Here is a 25532-nt window from a genome sequence, read left to right as displayed (position 1 = left end):
ACACAAAACCGAGCGCAATGGCGTTCTAGGATTCATATAGCCGACCCCACTTAGTGGGAAAAGGCTTTGTTGTTGTTGTTGTTGTACATATCCCCTCTTTCTATTTATCTCCTCATGTATATTGGTGCATGCAAATGTTTATACGCGTTACAATTCAATACGATATGAGAGTGCAGGAAGACAAGCACTAGTAGTCAAGCACCTCATCTCTATATTTGAAAAAACAAACACTAGGAGCTAAAGCGAAAAAAAAAAACCCCTATCAGAAACCTTTTCGCCGCCGGCCTCCAGCTCCTACTTGGGGCCGGTGGCTGCTACCCTTTCAATTTTTGTGTTATCCTCCTCCCTCTTTCTTCCTCACTCGGCTATGGTCCAGGTTCTCGATATGGTTGGAGATCTATCTCCAGGGTTTTTATCCCTCCCCGCAAATGCGATCGCCCCGATCCTCTTCTTGGATCGGTGGAGCAACCAGCCATCTAGAGGTGGTATGGATGGAACTTTGTTTCCGGGTTTTGTGCCCATGTTTCAAGGTACTATTCCTTTGATTTGGGGTTTTTGGGATCAGAGTAGGGGTTCTTGGGGTCGACTTTGGGGTTCTGCTCTCAAACAACTCTAATACTTCTTATCTGCTCTCCAATTCCACTCCTGTTTTGGGGGATTTCATCTCATCTCTTGTATGCTACTTTTGGTCAGAGACAACTATATGTTGTCACCCCTACAAAGGTCTGGTATCTCTTTAGAATGGTGTTTACACCACCTGACCTTTTTGGTTACAGCTTGGTTTTGGGTATTCGTTTGCGCTTGTGTTCGTCTAAGGACCGAAGGTGTGGCGTTCAGGATGGTTTGGGGTCTTCTTGATATGCAGGTTGGGCTTCTTTTCTACAACTTTGAAGCTTTGATGGGTTTTTGTATTGCTCTTTGCGGTGGTATCTCACAGGTTTTCCGTTCGCCGGTCGTCTCCATCTTTTCGGCGGCGGTTGTGGCGGCTGGTGTTTTTCGGCTTAGGGTTATCGTTTTTTGTATAGGGGTCACTTTTGGGCCTCTTCGGGTGGACTCTGGCTTTTGGCCCGAGCCACATTTTATGTAATTTTTTTTTTGTTTTTGCTTTTAGGTATAATTGAGAACCTTTACTCATGCGATAAATGCATAAGTGGCGTCTCTCCTCAGTTATGAGGCTGTTGTCTTTGTACTGTGTCCGTTTGGACTTTGTTATAAAAATCCTCCTTGACCAAAACAAAAGTAGTCATGCACTACGAGTCTCCTCTTAGCAACACAACTGAATAAACAAACGGTGAATCAACAAACAAAAACAAGCCAGATAGTGCAGGAAGACGATTGAAAATGATTTCCCATTCATATATGGAAGCTGACGGAGTCAAGCACTACTCATCATATTTCAGATGTTGAGAGTTGTCCCACATCGATGAGGGATAAGGTTTATTATGTGCTTATATGGTCTTGGGCTACTCATCATATTACCAATTGGTTTTATGGTGGAATCTCAATTTCATCATGGTATCAGAGTGGGTTGTCCTCATGTGAAGCCAAACGACCACATGCGCTCCACGTCACCCAATTGTTGTCCACGTGTAGGCTTGAAAATCCGCCCCCGCACCGGTGAGGGACAAGGTTTGTTATGTGCTTATATAGTCTTGGGTTACTTTCCATATTATTAATTAATTTTATGATGAAACTTCAATTTCATCTTCAGATAATGGGTCCTTCAACTCCTACAATATTTTAATATCTGGTACTGCCCGTAGTCGTAAGATTTGACATTTCCATCTTGGATCCATAAACGCCATCTCTGATCAACTACAATAATATCCTCGATCTGCCTAAATTTGCCCTTTCCTTCTATGCTAGAAATCTAAGATCTGAGTGAATTAATAATGGGCAACATCTTTTCAATCTCCATATCATGTGATGACATACTTTCTCGCTGCTGGGATTCCACAGTTGGACAAATAGCATACCCTTGTATGTTCAAGTCCCACCTTCATGATCTGCAGACTGCTTTAGAAGAATTAACGGATCTAAAGAACGATTTGAAGAGAAGGGTTGACAATGCCGAGCAGCAGCAACATTTGAAACGCTTAGACCAGGTACAGAGATGGATAACAAGGGTGGAAGCCATGGAAGCTCAAGCCAATAACTTGGTGAACGGGAAAGATATCAGAAGTCAAAAAGTTGAGAAATTACGTGATTCAGGAGGTGGGTTGTTATGTAATTGCAAAACCCACTACAAGTTGGGGAAAAAATTGGCTAAGATGTTGATGGAAGTGAGTGCTTTACAGAGCAGGGGAGCTTTTGAAGTTGTGGCTGAACGGGTACCTGCAGCTATGGTGTATGAAAGAAGTGTTGAACCAACTGTGGGCATGGAGTCAACATTTGGCAAGGTCTGGGATTGCATTGAAGATGAGCAAGTGGGAATTATTGGCTTGTATGGGATGGGAGGTGTAGGTAAGACCACCCTTTTGACCAAGATCAACAACAACTTCCTTCATACCCCCAATGATTTTGATCTTGTGATTTGGATAGAGGTCTCTAAGGATCTAAAGCTTGAAAATATTCAAGACAGCATTGGGGAAAAGATAGGGAGTTGCGATGGCTCGTGGAAGGATAAAGATCACCTTAGAAAAGCTGAAGACATCTTTGCGGCTTTAAAATCGAAGAGATTTGTATTATTGTTGGATGATATATGGGAGAGGGTTGATGTAGCCAAAATCGGGGTTCCGATTCCTGACAGAGAGAATAAGTCTAAGCTTGTATTCACAACTCGCTCTGAGGAGGTTTGTAGCCGTATGGGTGCTCACAAAAAGATCAAGGTGGAGTGTTTGGCATGGGACAGAGCATGGACTTTGTTTCAAGAGAAGGTGGGTGAAGAAACACTTTATATTCATCCAGATATCCCTACACTAGCAGAGATGGTTGCCAAAGAATGTGACGGTTTGCCACTGGCTCTAATTACAGTTGGACGGGCCATGGCTAGCAAGAAGACACCCCAAGAATGGAATCATGCAATTCAAGTTTTAAAACGATCTGCCTCGGAATTTTCAGGTATGGGAGATGAGGTATTCCCTCTTTTGAAATTCAGTTATGATAATCTACCTAGCGAGAAAGCTAGATCTTGTTTCTTGTATTGTGCATTATTTCCGGAAGATTTTCTCATTCACAAAAGAAGATTAATATATTGTTGGGTTGGGGAGGGAATACTGGATGAGTATGATGACATGACTGGAGCTCAAAACCAAGGTTATGATATTATAGGTACTCTTGTTAATGCATGTTTATTGGAAGGTAAGGAAGATTATGTGAAAATGCACGATGTTCTTCGTGACATGGCATTGTGGTTGGCCTGTGAATGCGGGAAGGCCAAAGATAATTTCATAGTTCGTACTGGCGCTCATTTGATTAAAGCACCAGATTTGGAAAAATGGAAGGGTGTGAAAAGGATGTCACTAATGGCTAATCAGATTGAGAATCTGGTGGAAAGATCCACATGCCCCAGTTTATCCACCTTGTTTCTAACTGATAATCGTTTGAAGATAATTAGTGAAGGCTTCTTTCAGCATATGCCCAGTTTAAGAGTTTTGGACCTGTCGGAAAACAAGGGTATAACGCATTTGCCATCGGGGATATCAAAATTGAAGTCACTACAATATCTCAATCTATCACAGACAGGTATAAGAGGGTTGCCTGTTGAGTTAAAGGCCTTAGACAAGCTAAAATATTTTGAGCCTAGAGTTTACCAGTAAGATGGATATTGTTCCGAAGAATGTAATTTCAAGTTTTCTGATGCTCAGAGTTTTGAGAATGTATGATTGTGGTTCTTCTGACTATATTCTGTTTGGTGGAGAAGAAGCTTTAGTAGAGGAATTGGTGTGCTTGAAACATTTGGATGTGATGACTATGACCATGAGGTGTGTCTCTGCTTTCGAAAGATTATGTACCTCCCTCAACTTACTAGCATGTACTCAAGTTCTATGCCTTGAGTCCTTCACCTCTGGGATTTCCCTTGATATATCGGCATTGGCAAATATGAAACACCTTGACATCCGTAATATTTGCAACTGTGAAAGCTTAGAAGATTTGAAAACTGATTTGTTATGGAATGGAGGGGCTGTACAAGTACCTAATGATCCTTGCAACTTGATCATCACGATCAAAAGTTTCTTCCATAGCCTTCAGCGGGTAAGTGTGTATGAATGCCCCAAACTAAAGGACTTAACATGGCTTATTTTTGCTCCAAATCTTGTGACCATAGACATACACGACTGCCCTGAAATGGAGCAGATAATCAATAGTAGGCAGTTGAGTAAAATCGAGGAGGTTGTGGATGGTTTTAATTCATTTGCAAAACTTAACAATTTGATACTGCTTAATCTCTCGAAACTGAAGAACATATACGCAAATGCATTGCCCTCACCGTATCTGATGACAATTGTTGTGTTTAACTGTCCACAACTCAAGCAGCTCCCACTGGATTCCAGTGTGAACAGACGGAATATTGTCATCGAAGGAGAGGAAGAATGGTGGAATGGGTTGGAATGGGAGGATGGAACTACTCGAAATGATTTTATTTCCTGCTTTAGAAATTTAAATATTTGACGTACCTGACGTTGTTCTGTCATTGCCAGTTTTCCTTTCATATAAATTGATAAATATTCTTCCTTTCTGTACAAGTTTCTATTATAGTCTGTAACTTACCCTAATCAAAGAACCACAGGTTATGCCAAAACCCGAAACTTTTATGAAATTTACCATCATGGAGATTAGCTTATATCCGAGAATTTGAATTGCGGTTATGAGTTTGGCTTATTTGGTTAAGAACCGATTGTATTTTTGAAATAATCAGTTTCGACATGAAGAGCTACCAAGAAAAACAAAGACCAAACTACAGGCTGGGTTTTTTTTTGTTTTTTGGAGAACCAGGCTGGTTTTAGTTTCTAAGCGCAGAAGAGAGAATTTGTAATCGTAACGATCACCAATTCTCTACTTCTTAGAGGTTGTACTTTCATATGATTGTTTATGAGTTGAAGGTGCCGACATTACAGAGGATGCGCTTCCTGCTAAAATCGCTGCCAATGTTACAGCATGAAAGCACGTCCAGGCATCATAGACACTTCAGAAAAAACCACTAAATAGTCCTCTTAAAGCGCTTCTGAACATTTTTCGCCAAAAGAAATTTAAAAGCAGAGGTGTGAAGTGCTTTTAGTTAGACCAAAAGCAAGCGTAGCAGTGGTACCGTCCCAATAGATAAGAAGTCAGGATGCATAAAAAAATCAGAGCGGCTAATGCTATTAGTTGTTTTCCTTGAAAAACTAGACACCCTTCTACTGAAACGCCTTAGTAAATGTGGAACACAACTTCATCATCTTTGATAACTAAAATTCATTTGCTTTGGCAATACAGAAACACTAATTCTCCAACAACCAATTTAGCTTAAAAGTAGCTGCTTTAACTTCTTCAAGATCGGTTGGTAACACAGTTAAATCTTCGGCGTAGAATTTCCGTCCATTTTTTGTACCAATAAGTCTCTTAATCGTAACAGACTTTAAGCGCTGCTGCAAACAATCATTGTGGTTGTCACTCAAGTAATCGGCATTTTGAACTTCTTTAGACATTAAATGCTTGTATATAACCTGAAATCAGCAGAATCAAATAATGAATAAGCAGGGTCGATATCATAAACATACAACGTAAGACTCAAATAAATTTCCAAATAAAATTACAGAACTCTTCTTCTATGTATACATAGCTTGCTGATAGAGCTAATGTATGCGTTGCTAGAGGAGATAGGGACACAGCTGTTTAATTCCTACTTTCAAAAGGTTTCTATATAAGGCTTATGGAAGGGCTAACTGACACAACTAAGGGGCTTCCGACTACGTTTGGTGGAAAAATCTAAAAACACTTATGGGCCATAGAAATGCTTTATGAAAAAGCACATGCTAATGCACTTGAATTTATGAAGAACCACATGCTGAATCGTATTAGTCCAAATTTATGTTTTTTACAGTTTGATAGATACTGGGAATTATACAACTACGTACCTTTACCATGTAATTTATATTAGGTGGATAGGAAGCTGTCACAGATAGGGTGAGTGGATGACAGCACAAGAGCAAACCTTCAACAAGAGCTATAAAATCTACCATCACTGATGGATTGTCTACCACCCTCAAATGCGTGATTTTTGCTAATGACGATGAAGGAACTGTTTGAGCTTCACGTATATCTCCTGGAAGGAAACCCATCTGCAAATTTCAGAAAAATAATGCAAGAGGAAAATTAATACAAGCAAATTTTATTAGCAGCTTCCTTGGCACAATTTACACATGAACATAAGCTGGTATCAGGAATAAAGTTGTGTTATGAACTTACTTCTGAGTGAGGCTTAACTCCTAAATTCAATTCTTCAACTGGTGTGAAATTCCCAAGATATTCCCGCAATTTAAGAAACCATGATCGACCAAGAAGCATACCACAGCTAAAATTTAACTCAAGATTAGCTACTCTTAGCTGTGTAGAATTCAATGAAATCGTGGATGGGATATTGTTAGCTGTGCAACTGTACAAGTAAACGAGAAGATTTGGAGTATTTATGTTGACCTCCTTCACACAATTATTCCCATGTAATGTTATTGACAATTTCCTGAGTAGATGGCTAGAAACTTTTAGGATCTTTGCGGAATCAAAAGAGGCGGAGAAGGTCAGCTCCTCGAGATATGGAAACTTAGAAATAAGTGTCTCAATAATTTTGTTGGTAATGAAAGTGTGATATGTAGAGCATAAACTCAACTCCTTTAGATTACTGCAGGAGACTGCTCCGTTGAGAATTGACATTTCCAAAAATTGAGGAATTTCATACAAATGAAGAGTTTGAAGAGTGGTCGCATCAATATAGTACGTATAAGCTTCAGTTTGGAATCCAAGAACATTCTTGAGCTTGAAGTTGGAACTAATTTGAAGATGTTTTATGTTCCTGCATGACTTGATGTCTAAAGTCTCAAGGGAAGGGCATATTGAAAGGAGGTGTCCGGCTAGCCCGTTCAAATCCACATTTGACAATCTCAGCACTTGGAAGCAGCTAAGCCTCTTGCTCGCTGGGATTTCTAAACCACAATTACACAAATTTAAGACAACCAATGCCCCATCAAGAGTAGTAGGAGGAAAGTGGTACCATGACAGCGAATAGATCTTATAGTTCAAGTCTAGCTTCTTGACATAGTTTTTGGCGATTAACTCTATTCGATCATCAAAGATCGCTCTCAGCCTAAAGCATTCGATGATACATTTTTTGTGATTGCCATGTTCATGGCATACTCTCATTGATTTGTCAACCCATGTTGTAAGATGATTCCGGAGCCCCTTGGCCTTTTTACGTTTACAACCGTATGGATCCATTAGACAATAAAGCACGGAAGGAATTTCGGTGTCAACATCGAAATGAGAGTCTGGTACTGAGTTCAAAACACTCTTCCATGTCTTAGACACGACGCTCATGTGGACTTTATCTTCTAGAGGCTGCAAAACAGGATTTGATGCATAATACCTTCTGGCAACTGAGATATTCGATCTACAGTCTGTTAACATCATCTCCGCCATGTCGCGTTAAAGGTGAGGGACCATTGTCCCTCAACTTTAACTCAAATTTGCCTAGCTTCATTTTGAGACAAGATCATGAATTTGCCTAGGTCACAAGGTCCCTCAACTTTAACTCAAATTTGCCAAGCCTTGGGGAAAGTGGGACTCACTTGCCCTTTAGAATCCTAGCCTCATGCCTTTCACAACCAAAACCACAAAAATAATTTTTAGACAATATCATCAGTTTGAGGGGCTAGATTTTGCTTCTAGCCTCGGAACCTTGTCAACACATTAGATATGTTCTTACAATCCCTCCCCCATGAAAAGTTAAAAAATTAAATGTTATTTCTCTATTCACTATTATTCCTAAAATAACTTCTATGTTGTGGCCTATTTCTGAGGGAGAGAGGGTGCGGCAGCAATAGAGAAAATGAATAAATTAAGTAGCGTTGCTATTCCATGTAAAAAACTGGTAAGCTTCTAGAGACAAACTACATACATATACTAGGGAAGAAATAAATTAGACTTTTATATATACTATTAAAATTGTTGAGGAATGTGATTGTGTAAATCTAGAAGTAAAATTCAATAGGATTTGGGAGATCAAATCCCTTTATGACTTATTACTTGTAGGGCAAGTAAAGCCCACCACCGTGCATGTAATACGGGCAACATAGCATTTATAGCAGGATATAGGACAACAAATGTTGTCAGCTCCTCCTGTCGTTGTCGTGCATGTAATACACACGCCATATAAAAAAAAAGTGAACATGGCTGACATCATGCTAACGCCAACCAAGTCAGCAGGTGCAAAGCTAGGAAAAACTTGACGAGCTTTTAGACTGGCTTCGTGGGCCCTTCATTGGCCCTGCAAATATTGAGTACATTGTAGCAATGATCCCTCAACTTTAATCAAATTAGAGCAATGGTCCCCCAACTAAAAATCCATTACTATTGGTCCCTCGACTCATCAAAATGTATAGCTATAGTCCTTTTCATCAACTTCGTCAAAATTTTGTTAAAATAAGTTATGTTGGAATGACCATTGCTAAATTGGGGTCCCTCAACTCATCAAAACGTGTAGCTATGATTATTTTTGTCAACTTCGTCAGAATTTTGTCAAAACGAGTTATGTTGGAAGGACCATTGTTACAATTGGGTTAAAATTGAGGGATCATTGCTCCAATTAGGTTAAAGTTGATGGACCAATGATAATGAATTTTTAGTTGAAGGACCATAGATGCACGTTGTGATGAGTTGAGGGACCAATGGAAATGGATTTTTAGTTGAGGGATTAATGCTCCAATTGAGTTAAAGTTAAGGGACCATTGCTACAATTTACCCCCAAATATTAGACCACTGGAACTAGGCCTGGCAAACGGGTCGTGCCAGTCGTGTTCGTGTCGTTTTCGTGTAACACCTGTTATCTTAACGGGTCGTGTCGTGTCACACCTGTTATCTTAACGGGTCCTTAACAGGTCAGGTCACTTTACCCAACGGGTAAAGTGACCCGACCCGTTAAGAAAAATATTTGTTTTTTCCTAAATTTGCACATACCACACATTGTCACATAAATATTACTTCAAAACATTAAACCACATTTGTCGTTTAAGTACTACATCTACACTCGAAAATAAGAGCCTCATAAAAAATACATTCATACACTACTAATCTATTACAAATATTAAATGTGCAAGGATATGCAAAATGAAAGCGTTTTTGTTTTCAAGGTTGTGAAGCCTTTCTCAAAAGTTTAAACCTTGCCAATGGAACTCAAAGCTTAATGAAAGTGACCTACTAGTGTGTTTATTCGTACTTTCATTAAGTATAACATAAGATTTTGTGGTATCCACTAGTGTAAATATTTTAAATTGAAGATCGAATTCATTCATTGTATTCATATAGTTGAAAAGTTTTGTAAAAAATCATCAAAATCGGAGTTAAAATAACCGTTAAATTGTGATTTTTCGTTTATAACCGTTGAAAAGTTTTGTCCCGTTACTTAATCTTTAAATGTTTATTTTTTGCAATTTTTGGCGTATGCGATCTCAAAGCATATACAAAAAAGTTTGACGGTTAGATCGTTGAAACTAGTTTCGTAGAATGCATATCCCATCAAAACAATAGATTCACTAACACTTAAGAGTTTATTCTTACTTTCATTAAGTATAACATAAGATTTTGTGGTATCCACTAGTGTAAATATTTTAAATTGAAGATAGAATTCATTCATTGTATTCATATAGGGTCAAGGAGTGTAGCTGTAAAAAATCATCAAAATCGGAGTTAAAATAACTGTTAAATCGTGATTTTTTGTTTATAACCGTCGAAAAGTTTTGTCTCGTTACTTGATCTCTGAATGTTTGTTTTTTGCAATTTTGGCGTATGCGATCTCGAAGCATATACGAACAAGTTTGACGGTTGGATCGTTGAAACTAGTTTCGCAAAATGCATATCTCATCAAAACAATAGATTCACTAACACTTAAGAGTTTATTCATATTTTCATTAAGTATAACATAAGATTTTGTGATATCCACTAGTTTAAATATTTTAAATTGAAGATCGAATTCATTGATTGTATTCATATAGGGTCAAGGTATGTAGCTGAAAAAAATTATCAAAATTGGAGTTAAAATAACCGTTAAATCGTGATTTTTCATTTATAACCGTCGAAAAGTTTTGTCTTGTTACTTGATCTCTGAATGTTTGTTTTTTGCAATTTTTGGCGTATGCGATCTTGAAGTATATACAAACATGTTTGACGGTTGGATCGTTGAAACTAGTTTCGTAGAATGCGTATCCCATCAAAACAATAGATTCACTAACACTTAAGAATTTATTCATACTTTCATCAAGTATAACATAAGATTTTGTGATATCCCCTAGTGTAAATATTTTAAATTGAAGATCGAATTCATTCATTGTATTCATATAGGGTCAAGGAGTGTAGCTGTAAAAAATCATCAAAATCGGAGTTAAAATAACCGTTAGATCGTGATTTTTCGTTTATAACCGTCGAAAAGTTTTGTCTCGTTACTTGATATGTGAATGTTTGTTTTTTGTAATTTTTTGCTGATGAGATCTCGAAGCATATACAAACAAGTTTGACGGTTGGATCGTTGAAATTAGTTTCGTATAATTCGTATCCCATGAGTTCAATGGTGTGTGTGTGTGTGTGTATATATATTTATTTATTAAGTAGATTTAAATCTATTTATTTTGTATGTATAATTATTATAGTTTTTAGGGGTATAAAATTTAATTTAAAATTTAATATATATATATATATATATATATATATATAACTAGTATAGTTAATATTTTGGGGGTATAATTATTATAGTTAATTTAATATATATATATATATATATATATAATTATTATAGTTTTTAGGGGTATAAAATTGTTAAATTAATATATATAATTATTATAGTATTTTTTTAGGGTTATAAAATTATTAAATTAATATTTTGCTTATCGTGTATCGTGTTACCCACGTGTATACCCGAACTAACCCGTTATCTTAACAGGTGCTTATCGGGTTACCCGATAACGACCCATTTCGTTATCGTGTCGACCCGAACACCTGTTAATTTCGTGTCGTGTCATGTCGGGTTATCGGATCGTGTCAGGAATTGTCAGGCCTAACTGGAACAGGTTTTGTGAGTACTGGGCAATTGCCCTTGCCCAACCCCAATAGATGTAATTGCTCTAAAGTGAATTCCATGAAAGAATTGGTTGAAAGATTGATGCCAAACATGTCAAATAACGTTCATCCAAATTTTGGTTTTAAAAATTTGGTCTCCAAAGCATTACCCATTTTTAAAAGAGAACTTTAACGAAAAATTCCCGGTACTGTTCACTTTAATGAAAAACCACATTTTTACACCAAAAAGTCAATCTTGGTACTATTCACTTTACCTTTTATTTTGTCCTTATCGTTAAAACTCAAAGTTTTCAACTCCCTTTCATTAGTTTTCCTTTTTTAAAAACCTACAAACCCTTGTGAACAGTGTTTTAGGGGGGGTTTAAAATAAATAAAAATTCATTATAAATGTGAAAAATGTTAAATGAATACACAAACGCTTGTGATTGCATCCTCTACACTTAGACGATAGTTACATCGTCGTTTAGATTTTTAAAACGCTCCAAACCCTTATGAATAGTGTTTTTTGTTTGAGTGCAAAATTAATAAAAACTCACAATAATTAATGTACAAGTGTGAAAAATGTCAAAAAAAATGTACAAGCGCTTGTAATGACAAGCTTAACAACTTCTGTGAAGGGGTCAACTTTGAGTCTTTGATATCTACAACGAATCCAAAAAATGAATGGCTCGAATCTTTGATATCATGTTCTAATGTTTACAGTTAACTAAAATATGAGTCAATGTTATATAGTTTCTAGAGACTTTAGAAACTTCGAGTAATATTTTCATTAACTGTAAAAATCTGAATGCAATGTCAATGATCCGAACTGTTCATCTTGCATATCCTTGAAAATTTGATATTTTATAGTAATGTATTAATGTTTTTTCACTAGGCTTTTATTTTGAAGTATGTAATCTTGAAAGACAAATATGTTCTTATATTTTGAAATAATATTTATGTGAAATGTGGTTTGTAGATACTAATTTGGTATTACGTTTTTCATTTGATTATTATTGGAGTAAAATATATTTTCTTTAAGAAGTAACGAGACGGGTCCTATCCCTATCAATATTAACGGGTCAAGCTCGGATCAGATCATATTACCCATTTATTTTAATGGCAGTTACAAGACATTACTCATTAAGGTATCGAGTATATCATGAAAAACACGACACAAACACTATGTCTAATTAATACTTAAATAGTGAGGTGTACAAAATCAAAGGACTATGAGGAAAAATTGAAAATTAATAAGGTTTTTTTTTTTTTTTTGAACAAATGATATGATCTACACTAAAGTAGGGGAGAGCTGGCTAAGCCTCACAATAGGCTAATAATAATGTGGTTCAAATTCGCCTTTATCGAGAATGAAACTTAAGATCTTTCACTTACAAGTGAAGAGGAATACCACTAAACCGTAGTACTCAGTGACAAAATTAATAACGTTTACGTTAAAGAGTACTAGTGGCTAGAGATATCATCCAAAGTCTCTCTATCGGTAATTATTATTTTGTGCAAACAAATTTCTTAACGAGACCTAGAAAAAATGTGGGAGGGCCCGGGTTAGACGCTCCAAGCTAGTGAGTCTGCTTGACAGTGGCCACGGACAAAGTGAAATTCCTCATAGCATCTTCAGGCCCAGAAAAGGTGGATAACAATTGTCCTCCTTTTTAGAGAAAAAAAATTATAACTTAATACTATGGGTAATTTATTTATATAAAAAATTGGCCAAGTTGAATCCTAAACTTAAATTATCACTAAACTAAAATTATTCCTATATAGAGTATCACTATAAAGAGGATATAATCAACATATGTTATAAACTTTGTATTTAAGTATGATTGTGTAAATTTTAGATTAGATTCGATACTAGTTATTCTTCCCTATTAGGACTTTGAATTCCTTGGAGGAGAAGGATTTTTCTCTCCCTTATTACTATAAATAAAAGCACTCCGTAGGGGGAATAACACATCCTCTACACAACCCTACAAACACATCTATTTTCCTTGTGACAGCCCGTCCCGGAATTTACGGAACAAAATGGCATTTTTTTAATTTCACCAAGTTTTGGGTTTTTATTTTAAAAATTGTATTATGGGATTGGTTGGTGAGCCACGTGGGGCCTACCCTGGAACTTTTGTCCCTCGGCCTCTCTCCTCTATTCTCTCCCTAGAGTGCTTTCTCACATTTCACTCTCTCTCCTTGAGCTGCACCACACACACACACACGAATGCTCTCTCTCAAACCTTTCTCTCTCGCAACCCACCATCACTCCCTCCCCCATGCGAGTTCCACAAGCTTGGAACAAAAGGACAACTGTAGCAAGTGCACCGTGGCTACACCACCGTGCAGTTCATTCCCTGGCAAGCCCTTGATGTAGGTGAGTCCCCATGGCCTTTTATTTGGTGTTCAAGGATAGTTTAAGGCTTAGTTGTTGTTAAAAAAATGGTTTTGGGTGAATGTTTAAATTTGAAAACTACTCGGAGAGCATCCTCCATATCTTCCGGCGAATATCTAGTGGCTTTGAGCCATTTTCTAGCCAACTTCAACCACATTTGTGGAAACCAAAGGTATGGTTTAATTCCTTATTTTCTGGGCTTCATTTTGGTATATGGAGTGACATGTTTTGGTCGAGATTTGAGCTCCGTTGGAGCTCAGGAGTTACTACGATGGAGTATCTGTGAGTGGACATCCCTTTTAAAATGCATGTTATAATAGTAGAAATGCATACATGAAAAGCATGATTTAATGACTACGTTTTATGAAACGTTTTAGGAGATATTATGCTTGCTTGGAATATTTTGGAATACCATATTTTATATCAAACCCATGTTTTTTGTAAGATATTTGATGGATGACGATATACTATTTAGAACATGTTTTTACACACTTCTTTATCGTATAGATGATGGATGACTTTATACTAAGAAGATGTTTTTGAGATATTTATATACCTATGTTTGGAAAAACTATATTCAATGTTTTGTGCGTATCTAGTGGTTACTGTTCTGCCTCCGGGCAATGATATTATAACGACCCGTTTCCAATTTTACGGTTTTTTTTTATAATTTTAATAAGTGAATGTACGAAAATGCCATTCAAGGAAAATACGTTGATTTTGTTTGACCACCTTGTCGTGTCATGTAAGATCTATTTTCTTGACGTATCCTCGTAGTATTCGTCATTACGAACGCGTGGGCGCAACCGGAACGTAATTTAGAGTTATAACAAAGGAGATATTAATGTTTAAAGTCAGGGATATTTTGGTAATTTTAACCTTCTTTAGAAAGCTCCAGAAAATCTGAAGCCATGTGAAATGCCACGTGTGTGGCTGGGATGGAAGGAATAAATGGACGGCTGGGTTGAGAAGGAGAGAAGAGAAAGGAGAGAAAGGAGGGAGGGAACCGGCCAATCAAGAAGAAAGAAAATGAGGGGAAATGAGGGAGAAAAGAAAGAGATAATCGGACCCTCCCCTTAACCCGTGACCAGACCCATTTTTGGGAGATTTTTCGACGGTGAATCGTCCATTTTTCTGGCAAATTTCATCAAACCACCACTTGGAAAACCCTTCATGACCTTCCCCATTCCTATTTCACCCCAAAAATTAAGGGATTTAGCCTTGAAATTGGGAGAACCCGCACAGTGGGGTGCGGCGGTTTTGGGTTCGAATCACCAAAATTTGAAGCTAATCCTGTTGACCACCACCACCAGTAGACTCCCCGTAACCCTAGGAACAAAGCCCAAGCAATGGTTGAGGCGTTGAAGCTTGTTTGGAGTCGAATCATGAACACCCATTTCAAGGGTTTCCGGCAGATCGAGGTGGATTTCAGGTGTTTCCCAGCCAAATTGGACTTGGCCATATGTATGAAAATTGTTCCCCTTACTGAGATCTACTTGTCTATAAAATTTGGTAATTTTTAGAAATAGTTGATTTTTCCGGCGAGTCGGGACGGCCAACCGCCACCTGCGGTGGCGCATGGGCTAAGACGTCCCCTAACCTTCCTAGGCTAAATTTTAATACCTTAATTCCATTTGTGAAGTCCGATTGACGAATTTTTGTCGTTTGAACCTAGTTCCATTAAGGTCCGCCATTTGGTTAGAATAGTAATCGACGATCCGATCGTTAGATCGTCACCAAACTTTAATACATTAAAGCACGTAATATTTGACGACCATTGGAGCTTACAGATCGGAGATCCGACATATGGATCTTCCCAAATTGGATTTGTAAATTCATAAAATAAAACGTTAACCGCCACTTGAAATTGTAATTGGTGGAGATCCAATCGTGGGATCGTAATGAAACTTTAGTATGATGTTTTAGAAGCATAATGTATATATTTGGAAGTTATAGATCGAAAATCCAAGGTGCGAATCTTCCAGATCAAATTACGTAGGGTTGTAGACCCTACCGTCAATCTTTGACCGACGGTTAACTTTTGGTCAATGGGTCTCAAATCATTCTAGAACATCCTTGGGGATGTGTTTTATGTAAGTTACGTGTTCTATTTATAAGGATTCTGAGATGTGGTTTGATAATTGTTCTAGGCGCCAATCATTCGTGATGCCTCGATGTCAATTGCATTACATTTTAGTATATGCATTAGTATAGATATGCATATTATTGCATGACGCTGCGGACACCCATGTAAGCTTCAGGTGAGTGCATATTGATGATAGTAATTGCAGTGTTTATGGTTATGTTTAGATGCATTTAGTGCTCATTATCCTGCACTGCGGTGTTAGTGCTCCTTCCGAGGCCAAGGCCTAGCCTTCACGTGATCATTCACCTTTCACACCACATGCTCACCTTGGATCCAAGGCAGGTGCCACCCTGTTGTACAGGCCATATTAGGTGGTTCTTACTCGTAGGTGACTTGCGATACTTCGCACAGCCTTTATGTGATCGTAGCACTTGAGCGTATATATTTACACCCAACCTGTCATACAGATCACAATAGGTGGTTTCGACTCGTGTGCAGGAATTGGTTTATAAGCTATAGATTCAGCCATACAGGTTATGTTAGGTGACTCTGGCTGACATATCATTTTATATTGATTCACAGCACTTGGCTTACATATTTATTACTGAGATACTTGACATGGAACATACTTTGGTTTTCATTGCTTTCAAGCCTGATTTCTATATACGTATGTATTATTATTTTTTAGGAAATTATACGAGTTTTACAGTAAGGGGTTATTATGTTCAGAAAAGAGAAATGTGTTTTCAAACGTTTTGTTTTTGCCCACTCACCCTTTTGTTTTTCGCCCCTCCAGGTTTTAGTTACTGTAAGTTTGTATGGACGAGGATTCTTGGCGAATCTCAGTATATGTGGCTATCTCTGAAGGTATGATCCTTACCCACATTACTGTACTTTACTTATGCTCTGAAGTCGCGTGTGAAATAGGTTCATTCCCGCTCATAGTGCACTCTTGTCTTTAGGCACTTTTAGGTTTAAATTTATTCACATTTTCCACATCTCTATACTTTATGGCTTCGTCACCTTCCAGGTGTCGGCCAGCACGACTCGATTCGAAGTCATAGTGGACATTCCAGGTCAGGGTGTGTCAGATATTTTATTGGCATTTGGGTCGAGTGAGTAGGGGCCTTCAGGTCGATTGAAGATTATTATATTAGCCTTCGGGTCGGGTGATGTAGGGGCCTTCGGGTCGATTGAAGATTTATGTATTAGGCCTTCGGGTTGGTTGATGTAAGGGCCTTTAGGTTGATTATGATACCACTAGTTAGCACAATATATACGAGATATGTTTTATAAAAGGTTTCATGGCATGCTAAGGTTTTCGGGAAAAACCTAATACTTATTATACTATTGAGTTTTCATTAAACTTTGGGGGTTAGTATGTTGAATAACTATTTTATTATGATACCACTAGTTATCAACTTGGTCCACTCATGTTTGTTTCGCGCCCCCTCAGGACTTAGAATCGAGGTGTATAATCCAGGCATTAAAGCATTTCCGCATCCGCATCTTCGAGTCATCTCGGTGTAAGACCTTTCTCTTTATTCATTCAATTTTGTATTATTTCTGTTAGTGTTTAGGATTAGTTGTATGCTCTGAACATGTTCCTCATTTGCATAATCATTATATTTTAATTCACAACTTTTATTTATATTCGTTGTTCTCATGCATCATAATATGGCTTCATCACATTCGAGTGTCGGCCAGCACGTGCATATCCTGGTGTTCGGGGAATATCAGGGTCGGGCATCTCATTCCTACTCTCTCTCTCTCTCTGTTATGTTCCCTTCTCTCCCTATCAGATAAAATAAGCCATACCACCTTATCAGCATGTTCTTACCGCTGCACTTAGGAATCTGATGTGGAAGTTTTCTGCATTAAACCAGTTAATCAATATCATCACACAATCAAGTTTTTTTAATACAACAATTTCTATCTCGATATTTTTGCAACCCTGATAGCATGAACATTCACCAAGCATGACCCAACTTTACATTTTTCGAATTTTAGATTCTACATAAATTGTGTATGCATTATATTCATAATAGTTGAATTATGTGAATTGATATTGCCATGAATGACATCAAATATCTATCCCTGCATTAAATTATTTGTTAAATATGCATTGAATTAATTTAGAAATTAAAAAATTTTAAAACAAAATTCTAGGTTTCTTCGAACCTAAACTTAAGCTCCAGCTGAAGCCCGAAGCTCCAAGCCTTTGGAACCCAGCCCAAAAACCCTGACGCCTTTCATGGCATCAGACCCATGGCCAGTAGCAATGCCTAGCCACCACGGCTGCCATCCCCGATGACCTGTAGTTGTCGCCAACCCTATTTTTTTACCAACATTCGTATGAATCTCCATGGATTTCGAAAACCCAAATCGAATCCTAGGGTTTTTCTTGGTTTTTGGACGTCGAGATCTTCTCCATCATACCATCCAGGCTCCATGTTAAAAATCATGAATCTTTTTCGAGTTCTTTTTACTAGAACACAGCCGCCTAAAGCGGCAGCGCCGACCTTTATCCCCAATAACCACATCTAGCGAAGCTGGGGTGTTCTTTAGTTGAAACCCGAGCCCAGTAGGGCTCTAGTTTCCTCTCGGCCTGAGAATTTTTTTTCCCTTCGGGGCTTGCTTGTAATGGCCCAAGTAGTTATCTCGACCTAAACGTGACACCAGCCCTTAAGGCTATGGTGTCTCAGTGCACCAAGAAGTACACGATCATAGCTCCGTATGGACTTGGTGCTCCCCTGCATCACGTTACACTGGATCTCAACCCTACTCTGGTGCGTTCGTGTCCGCATAACACTAGATCAGAGCCATTTTTGGGCCTCTGTCTTTGGGCTTACACCTGCAGCCCATTTTTCTATGATGTTGGACCTGCCTACATGTTAAGCACATGCCTACTTTAGCCCAATTTGGGCCTGGACCTCATGGCATATATTTGCTCAGCCCACACGTGGGCTATGGTCAATGTTTTTAGGCCCCGAGCTTTATTGTTTATTTGTTATTAGACAATTTGGATTTTATAATTTTTCATCCACACTTTAATTTTAGCCCGAAACCCGAATAATTAATTCAATCATAATAATAGACCTTGAAGATCTATTTGCATATTTTCTTGTTGCATATTTATGTACATATATTTGTGTTTGTCTGCGGGAACATATGAATCTGAAATTCATAATTCTTTCGAAACCCGAAGTTTCTAGAAATATGCTTTGTTTGAAAACCTAAAGTTTTCCTCAAAAACATCACCCACGAAAACTGGAAGTTTTTTCATGTGGGACCAAGATATGAAGCTCCATTTATTTTGGGATAGGGAGATGTTGAATTTCAACAAACTCGACTTCACAACTTTAGAGGACTCTGGAAGACACTACCTTAAGTGGGTCCAAGATGTGAAACTTCACCTCACCACAAAGAATTTGCGTCCCACCATTGAAGATGAGACGGACAATCCAGTTTTCAAAGCTAAGAAAGCCACTGCTATGATCTTCATTTGAAGACACATTCATGATGCACTGCAAACTGAGTATCTTACTGAGGAAGATCCACGAGCACTTTGGATTGCTTTGGCTAATCGTTCAGATCACCAAAAGAACATCTTCTTGCCCGAAGCAAAACATGACTGGCAGCATATGTGCTTCTAAGACTTTAAGTCTGTGAATGAATATAATTCTGAAGTTTGTTAAATCTGATCACTTCTCAAGTTCTATAATGAGAACTTGACCGAAGAGAATCTCCTGGAAAAGACCTATTCGACCTTCTCTGCTACCAATATTGTCCGCAACAACAATATAGGGTTCAGAAGTTCACTAAGTTTTCAGATTTGATCTCTGCTTTACGTTTCGCTAAAAAGCAGAATCAGCTGTTAATGATCGACCTACTAGGGCAACTGTTGTGCCAGAAGCACATTATAAAAACACCCAAAATGCCAACATAGGCGTGATAAGGGCAGGCAGAAGTCACTATGTAAAGGTCAACATAGCTCACAAGGCCCCGAACTTCAAGAATAAGGGCAAAGAGCTTGAAACCATGGATGCGGACATGTGATATCGCTGTGGTTTAAATGACCATTGGTTCCGTGTTTGCCGTGCTCCCTAGAAGGTTTTAGCTGAATATCATTCTCGTCATAAGAAATTTAAATCAAACTTTATGCAAGTTGATGAACCGGAGAGTACCAAGATCGAGGTTCTGACTTTTAAGAGGCCATTACCACTATGGAATATTAGAATGCTAGACAAGAACTATTTTAGTTGAAATGGGGCCAAATTCCACCTAGTGGCTGAACCCCCCCTTGTTTTTTGGTTTAAGTTTGAACAATTTTTCCTTTATGCTTGGATTATTTGTTGGGGATTTGTTTTTGGATATTAAGTTTTTAGAACTTTTATGCATGCGACCAATTCAAATTAATTTTTATTTCTAGGTATGGGTAGTGGGAAAGTTAGTTGTCTGGCAGATAATGCAACTACGCACACTGTTTTGCGTGAACAAATCTATTTCACTAACTTCATACCTAAGAATGCACCTCTGACAACCCTCGTAGGCTTATCCAACTTAATCGAAGGATACTGTAAGTCACGTATAATGTTATCCAATGGAACAATCTTAACCATTCAAAAGGCACTTTATTCTTCATGTTCCGAAAGAACGTTGTTGAGTTTCAAGGACATTAGAGATAATAATTACCACATTGAAACTTATGTAGAAAACAGAGTCGAATTTATATGCATCACTTCCTACGAATATAGCCAAAATCGTATTCTAGAGAAGATGTAACGTATCCCAAGTGATCTTTATATTACAACGATATGTCTTATAGAGAGCCACTATGTGGCCAGCCCTACCTCTGGGACAACGCACGGAATTACATTTGGGCATGATTGTTTAGGACACCCTGGACGAACAGTGATGCGCCATATCCTTAAATTTTCACATGGGCATCCACCAACCTGAAGTTTACGTTCGATTCAAGGAATCGCATGTCAAACCTATTATATGGGAAGACTTATTATTAAGCCTTCTTATGACAAGATGCGCTCGAATCCTCCTTTTTTTCTACAAAGGATTCAGAGGGAAATTTATGGACGGATTCACCCTCCTTGCAGACCATTTAGTTATTTTATGATTTTGGTTGATGCTTCCACAAATTGGTCACACATGTGCTTCTTGTTCACAAAGAACGCTGCATTCTCCAAATTGTTGGCTCAGGTTATCAAGTTCAGGGCTCACCATCCTGATTATCCGATCAAATATATTCGATTGGATAATGCTAGAGAATTCACATCTAAAAATTTTGATGACTATTGCATGTCGGTTGGGTTGAAGTTGAACATCTAGTACCTCATGTTCACACCTAGAATGACCTGGCAGAGGCATTCAGTAAGCGCTTACAAATTATTGATCGATTGTTGGTCATACGTACCAAGCTCCCGATCGTTACTTGGGGCCATACAATATTGCACGCAGCCATGTTGGTCTACTTGAGGCCTGTTGCGACCCAACCACATAACGCCCTTTAGTTGGTTACCGGATACGAAGCCGACATATCGCATATGCACATTTTTGGTTGTGTGGTTTATGTGCCAATTTCGTCGCTCCTTATGTACAAAAATGAGGCCTCATCGAATGGTAGGAATCTATGTTAGATATGATTCTCCTTCAATTATTCTTTAATTAGAACCTTTGATAGGTGATCTGTTTACTGCTCGTTTCACAAATTATCATTTCTAGTAGGAGTGAAGAACGTCACCATTTTTGAAGAACGACGTGGACAACTCCTACTTTGTCTCATTTAGATTCCCGCACCACTCAATCTGAAACTGAACTGCAGCGCGTATTAGATCTTGAGAGCATAGCTCAGAGCATGCCATATACTTTCACGGATCTAGTGCCAGTGACAAGATCACAAATTCCAGCTGTGAATGTGTTTGCATAGATAGATGTACCAAATGTACGATGGACTTCCCTCCTAGAGACCCAGGACACCACTTTGGCCGATCCACATACATTAGCGGCTAGCCAATCCTCTACCCCTACACAAATGCGTGGTAGACCACTTGGTTCAAAGGATTTATACCCCCAGAAGAGGAAACCCATGACACAGGCTCCTGTTGAGCCTACCATGAACCCGATTGTCGCTTATCTAACTCATAAGGAAGTTCTAGTTTACGGAAGCATCCTTAAGAGACGAATCCACCTCTTGAGAGTCGTGAGATTTCAGTCCATTATGCTAGCTTAGATGATGTTTGCTGTAGAAATGAGATGATTATCGACGATGCATTAACATATGCAGTAGCTACTGAGATCATGTTGAGCGATGACATTGAACCTCGTTCCATTAATGAATGTTAACGTAGAACTGATTGATCAAACTGGAAACAAGCAATCCAAGTTGAACTCAATTCGCTTGCAAAACGTAAGGTGTTTGTACCTGTAGCTCTTACCCCTCCACATGTGAAGCTCGTTGGTTATAAGTGGGTTTTCATTTGAAAACATAATGAGAAGAATGAAACTATACGTTATAGAGTTCATCTTGTTGCACAAGGCTTCTCATAACGCCCCGGGATTGACTATGACGAAACTTATTCACCCGTTATGGATGTCATTACTTTTTACTACCTTATCAGTTTGGTAGTTTCTGAAAAATTGAGTATGCAACTGATGGACGTAGTAACTGTGTATCTCTATGGGGATCTTGATACGGAAATTTATACAAAAGTTCTCAAATAATTGACATTAACTGGGTCAAATATGTCCAAACCCTGGAACACGCTCTCAATTCGGCTGAAGCATTCACTTTACAATTTGAAGCAATCCAGAAGAATGTGGTATAACTGTCTGAGTGAGTATTTGACTAGTTAAGGAGTTCTAATGAGGTGGGTTGCTTATTTGATCTGCACAAGGCGCGTTCTCAAATGGCTTATGTCTTTACCGTTGAAGGCACCGTAATCTCTTGGAGGTCAACTAACAGCCCTTAGTTGCCACTTCGTCTAACCATGTTGAAATTCTCGCCTTACACGAAGCTACTCAGGAATGTTTCAAGCTGAGAGCATTTGTAGGTTATATTCAAAGCTCCTACGATCTTTACCTCGTCGTTGATGTCCCGACGATGATCTATGAAGACAACGCAACATGCATCAAACAACTCAAGAAGATTTACATCAAAGGAGACAACACCAAGCACATTGCGCTGAAGTTCTTCTTCTCACATTAACAGCAAGAGCATCAGAAGATTAAAGTCACGAAATCTGTTCACAAGACAATTTGGCCGACATCTTCACCAAATCACTATCGAAGGCGATGTTTTAGAAGCTTGTTCAAGGAATAGGTATGCGTAAACTTTCTGAGTTGTAACATTGCTAATTCTCTTCTGAATTATGTCAAATTTAAGGGGGAGTATTCTGAAGTATACTTGCTTGATCTTAATGTACTCTTTTTCCTTACGATTAGGAGCATTTTCTCGACTGTGTTTTTACTACCTAACGAGGTTTTGACGAGGCACCCACCTTGGGTTGATCATATCCCTGATGACGTCTTGTAGGCATTTAATTTGACTTTGCATTTCTCACCCATTTTTCCTTTTAGTATGGGTTTTGTCCCTATTGGGGTTTTACCATAGCCATAAGGTTTTTTGTGAGACTTAGTTCCATATGCAAGTTCCTACTTTACTTTGAGACTAGCGTGTTCCCAGAATCAGTGCTGACAAGTTGACTTCCTCAACTCTACATGATGTCGAATCTACTTGAGTATTTACACACTCAAGGAGAGTGTTATAAACTTTGTATTTAAGTGTGATTGTGTAAATCCTAGATTAGATTTGATAGTAGTTACTCTTCTCTATTAAGACTTGTATTCCTCAGAGGAAAAAGATTCTGCCCTCCCTTATTACGATAAATAAAGGTACTGCGTAGGGAAATAACACATCATCTACACAACCCTACAAACACATATCTCTCCCTACTCTCTCTCGCTGACACGCCCCTCTCTCACTGTCAGATAAAATAAGCCACAACAACAAATTATTTTTTTATTATACTAACATACTTGTTATTTTGACACATCATCTCAAGAAACTCTTATATCATCACAAGTTGATATTGGATTCAAAAACAAAGTCCATTCCCTTCTTGTCTCCCTCACCCTTTGCTTATTAAACAAGCTTCCACATTAACCATACTTATTGCTAATCACAAAATAGTACTTAAATCTCTGTGCAATTCTTTTGCGCAATTTCAAAAGTCAAAGTCAATCTCATCACCACAGTTTTGTGTTCTTTTGTGTTTTTTATTTATTTATTTATTTATTCTCAAAGCCATTGTTTGACATTATTTGTTTGAAGTATATATAACTGGAAGTTATCAGATGTTTTTATATATACAACTGGCTAAAGTTGATGCTCGCGGTGAGACGGTTACTCAGTAGGCGGCGATGCTCTCTAATGATGGTGAGGGAGTCCCTTTTATAGAATAAGGGCTCGCTCCTCAATACATAAATGATGGGCTAGAGTTGATGCTTGCGGCGAGGCAGTTGCTCAGCAGACAGCGATGCTCTCTAATGATGGTGAGGGAGTCCCTTTTATAGAATAAGGGCTTGGTCCTCAATACATAAGTGATGGGTTAGGAGTGATGCTCGCGGCGATGCTCTCTAATGATGGTGAGGGAGTCCCTTTTATAGAATAAGGGCTCGGTCCTCAATACATAAGTGATAGGTTAGAAGTGATGCTCGCGGCAAGACGGTTGCTTAGCTGGCGGCGATGCTTTCTAATGAAGGTGAGGGAGTCCTTTTTATAGAATAAAGGTTCGCTCCTCAATACCTAAGTGATGGGCTAAGAGTCTCTCTCTAATAAAGGTGAGGGTGTCCCTTTTATAAAATAAGGGTTCGCTCCTCAATACATGAATAATGGGTGCTCTCTAATGAAAGTGAGGGAGTTCCTTTTATAGAATAAGGGTTCGCTCCTCAGTACATAAATAATGGGCTAAGTCCCCCAAGTATTTTTCATGAGGCTCAGTTGCGGAATCCCAATATATGGTACATAGTGTAGTCCCCCAAGTCTTCAGTCAATATAGTCTGTTGGCTGGAGACTTCAAATTCAATCCATGTATGGGTCGAAGTGGCGGTTGTTCGGAGGCGGTCTTTGTATACCATGCACTGAAGCTTTCTAGGTGAAACTTTAAAAGTGAAGCTTTGAAGCTGGAGCTTTTGTAAATGAAGCTTTGAAGTCGGAGCTTTGTAAATGAAGCTTTCGAAGCTGGAGCTCTTGTAAATGAAGCTTTCGAAGCTGGAGCTCTGTAAATGAAGCTTTCGAAGCTGATTGACATGAGTAATGCTCATGAATGTTTATGTTGATTGACATGAGTGATGTTAATGGATGTTGACATGAGTGATGCTCATGAATGTTGACATGAGTGATGTTTATGTATGATTGACATGAGTGATGCTCATGTATAATTTTGGAGTACTGGACGTACTTTTGATCACCTAGTTGGTGATAATAGCGGCAGGTTGCTGAATAATTTTGGAGTACTGGACATACTTTTGATCACCTGGTTGGTCATAATAGCGGCAGGCTGCCGAATAATTTTGGAGTACTGGACGTGGTGATAATAGCGGCAGGCTGTCAAATAATGTTGGAGTACTGGACGTACTTTTGATCACCTGGCTAGTGATAATAGAGGGTGAACCTTAAGTGGAGGGATGGAGGTTGGAGTTTGAAGCCATAAGACATGGCTCTTTTGGGCATATGGGCCTTCGCCCTCCACATAACATTTCAGCCCACTATTTTAGGCTTGCCGACATTTT

At 38.5% G+C, this 25532-nt stretch overlaps 2 protein-coding genes across 2 annotated transcripts; one reads left to right on the top strand and one right to left on the bottom strand.

Annotated features, from left to right (window-relative positions):
• Positions 1 to 1749: 1749 nt before the first annotated feature.
• Positions 1750 to 4783, top strand: LOC103443756 (probable disease resistance protein At5g63020). Its single transcript, XM_008382648.4, is given in 2 exon segments — positions 1750 to 3734; positions 3736 to 4783. Coding segments are annotated over 2 exon segments (2718 nt in total). The 5' UTR covers positions 1750 to 1892; the 3' UTR covers positions 4612 to 4783.
• A 637-nt stretch (positions 4784 to 5420) lies between these two features.
• Positions 5421 to 7611, bottom strand: LOC139187807 (uncharacterized). Its single transcript, XM_070804404.1, has 3 exons — positions 6388 to 7611; positions 6057 to 6260; positions 5421 to 5645 (listed from the first exon to the last, which is right to left on the bottom strand). Exons 1-3 carry the CDS (start codon positions 7609 to 7611, stop codon positions 5421 to 5423), a joined length of 1653 nt encoding a protein of 550 aa, XP_070660505.1.
• Between the last annotated feature and the right edge of the window lie 17921 nt (positions 7612 to 25532).

The sequence above is a fragment of the Malus domestica genome, chromosome 09 (assembly GCF_042453785.1).
Source record: "Malus domestica chromosome 09, GDT2T_hap1".
In the NCBI taxonomy this organism is placed as follows: domain Eukaryota; kingdom Viridiplantae; phylum Streptophyta; class Magnoliopsida; order Rosales; family Rosaceae; genus Malus; species Malus domestica.
The sequence above is the reverse complement of the archived record's forward strand: the minus strand, read 5'-3'. Positions and strand labels throughout refer to the sequence as shown.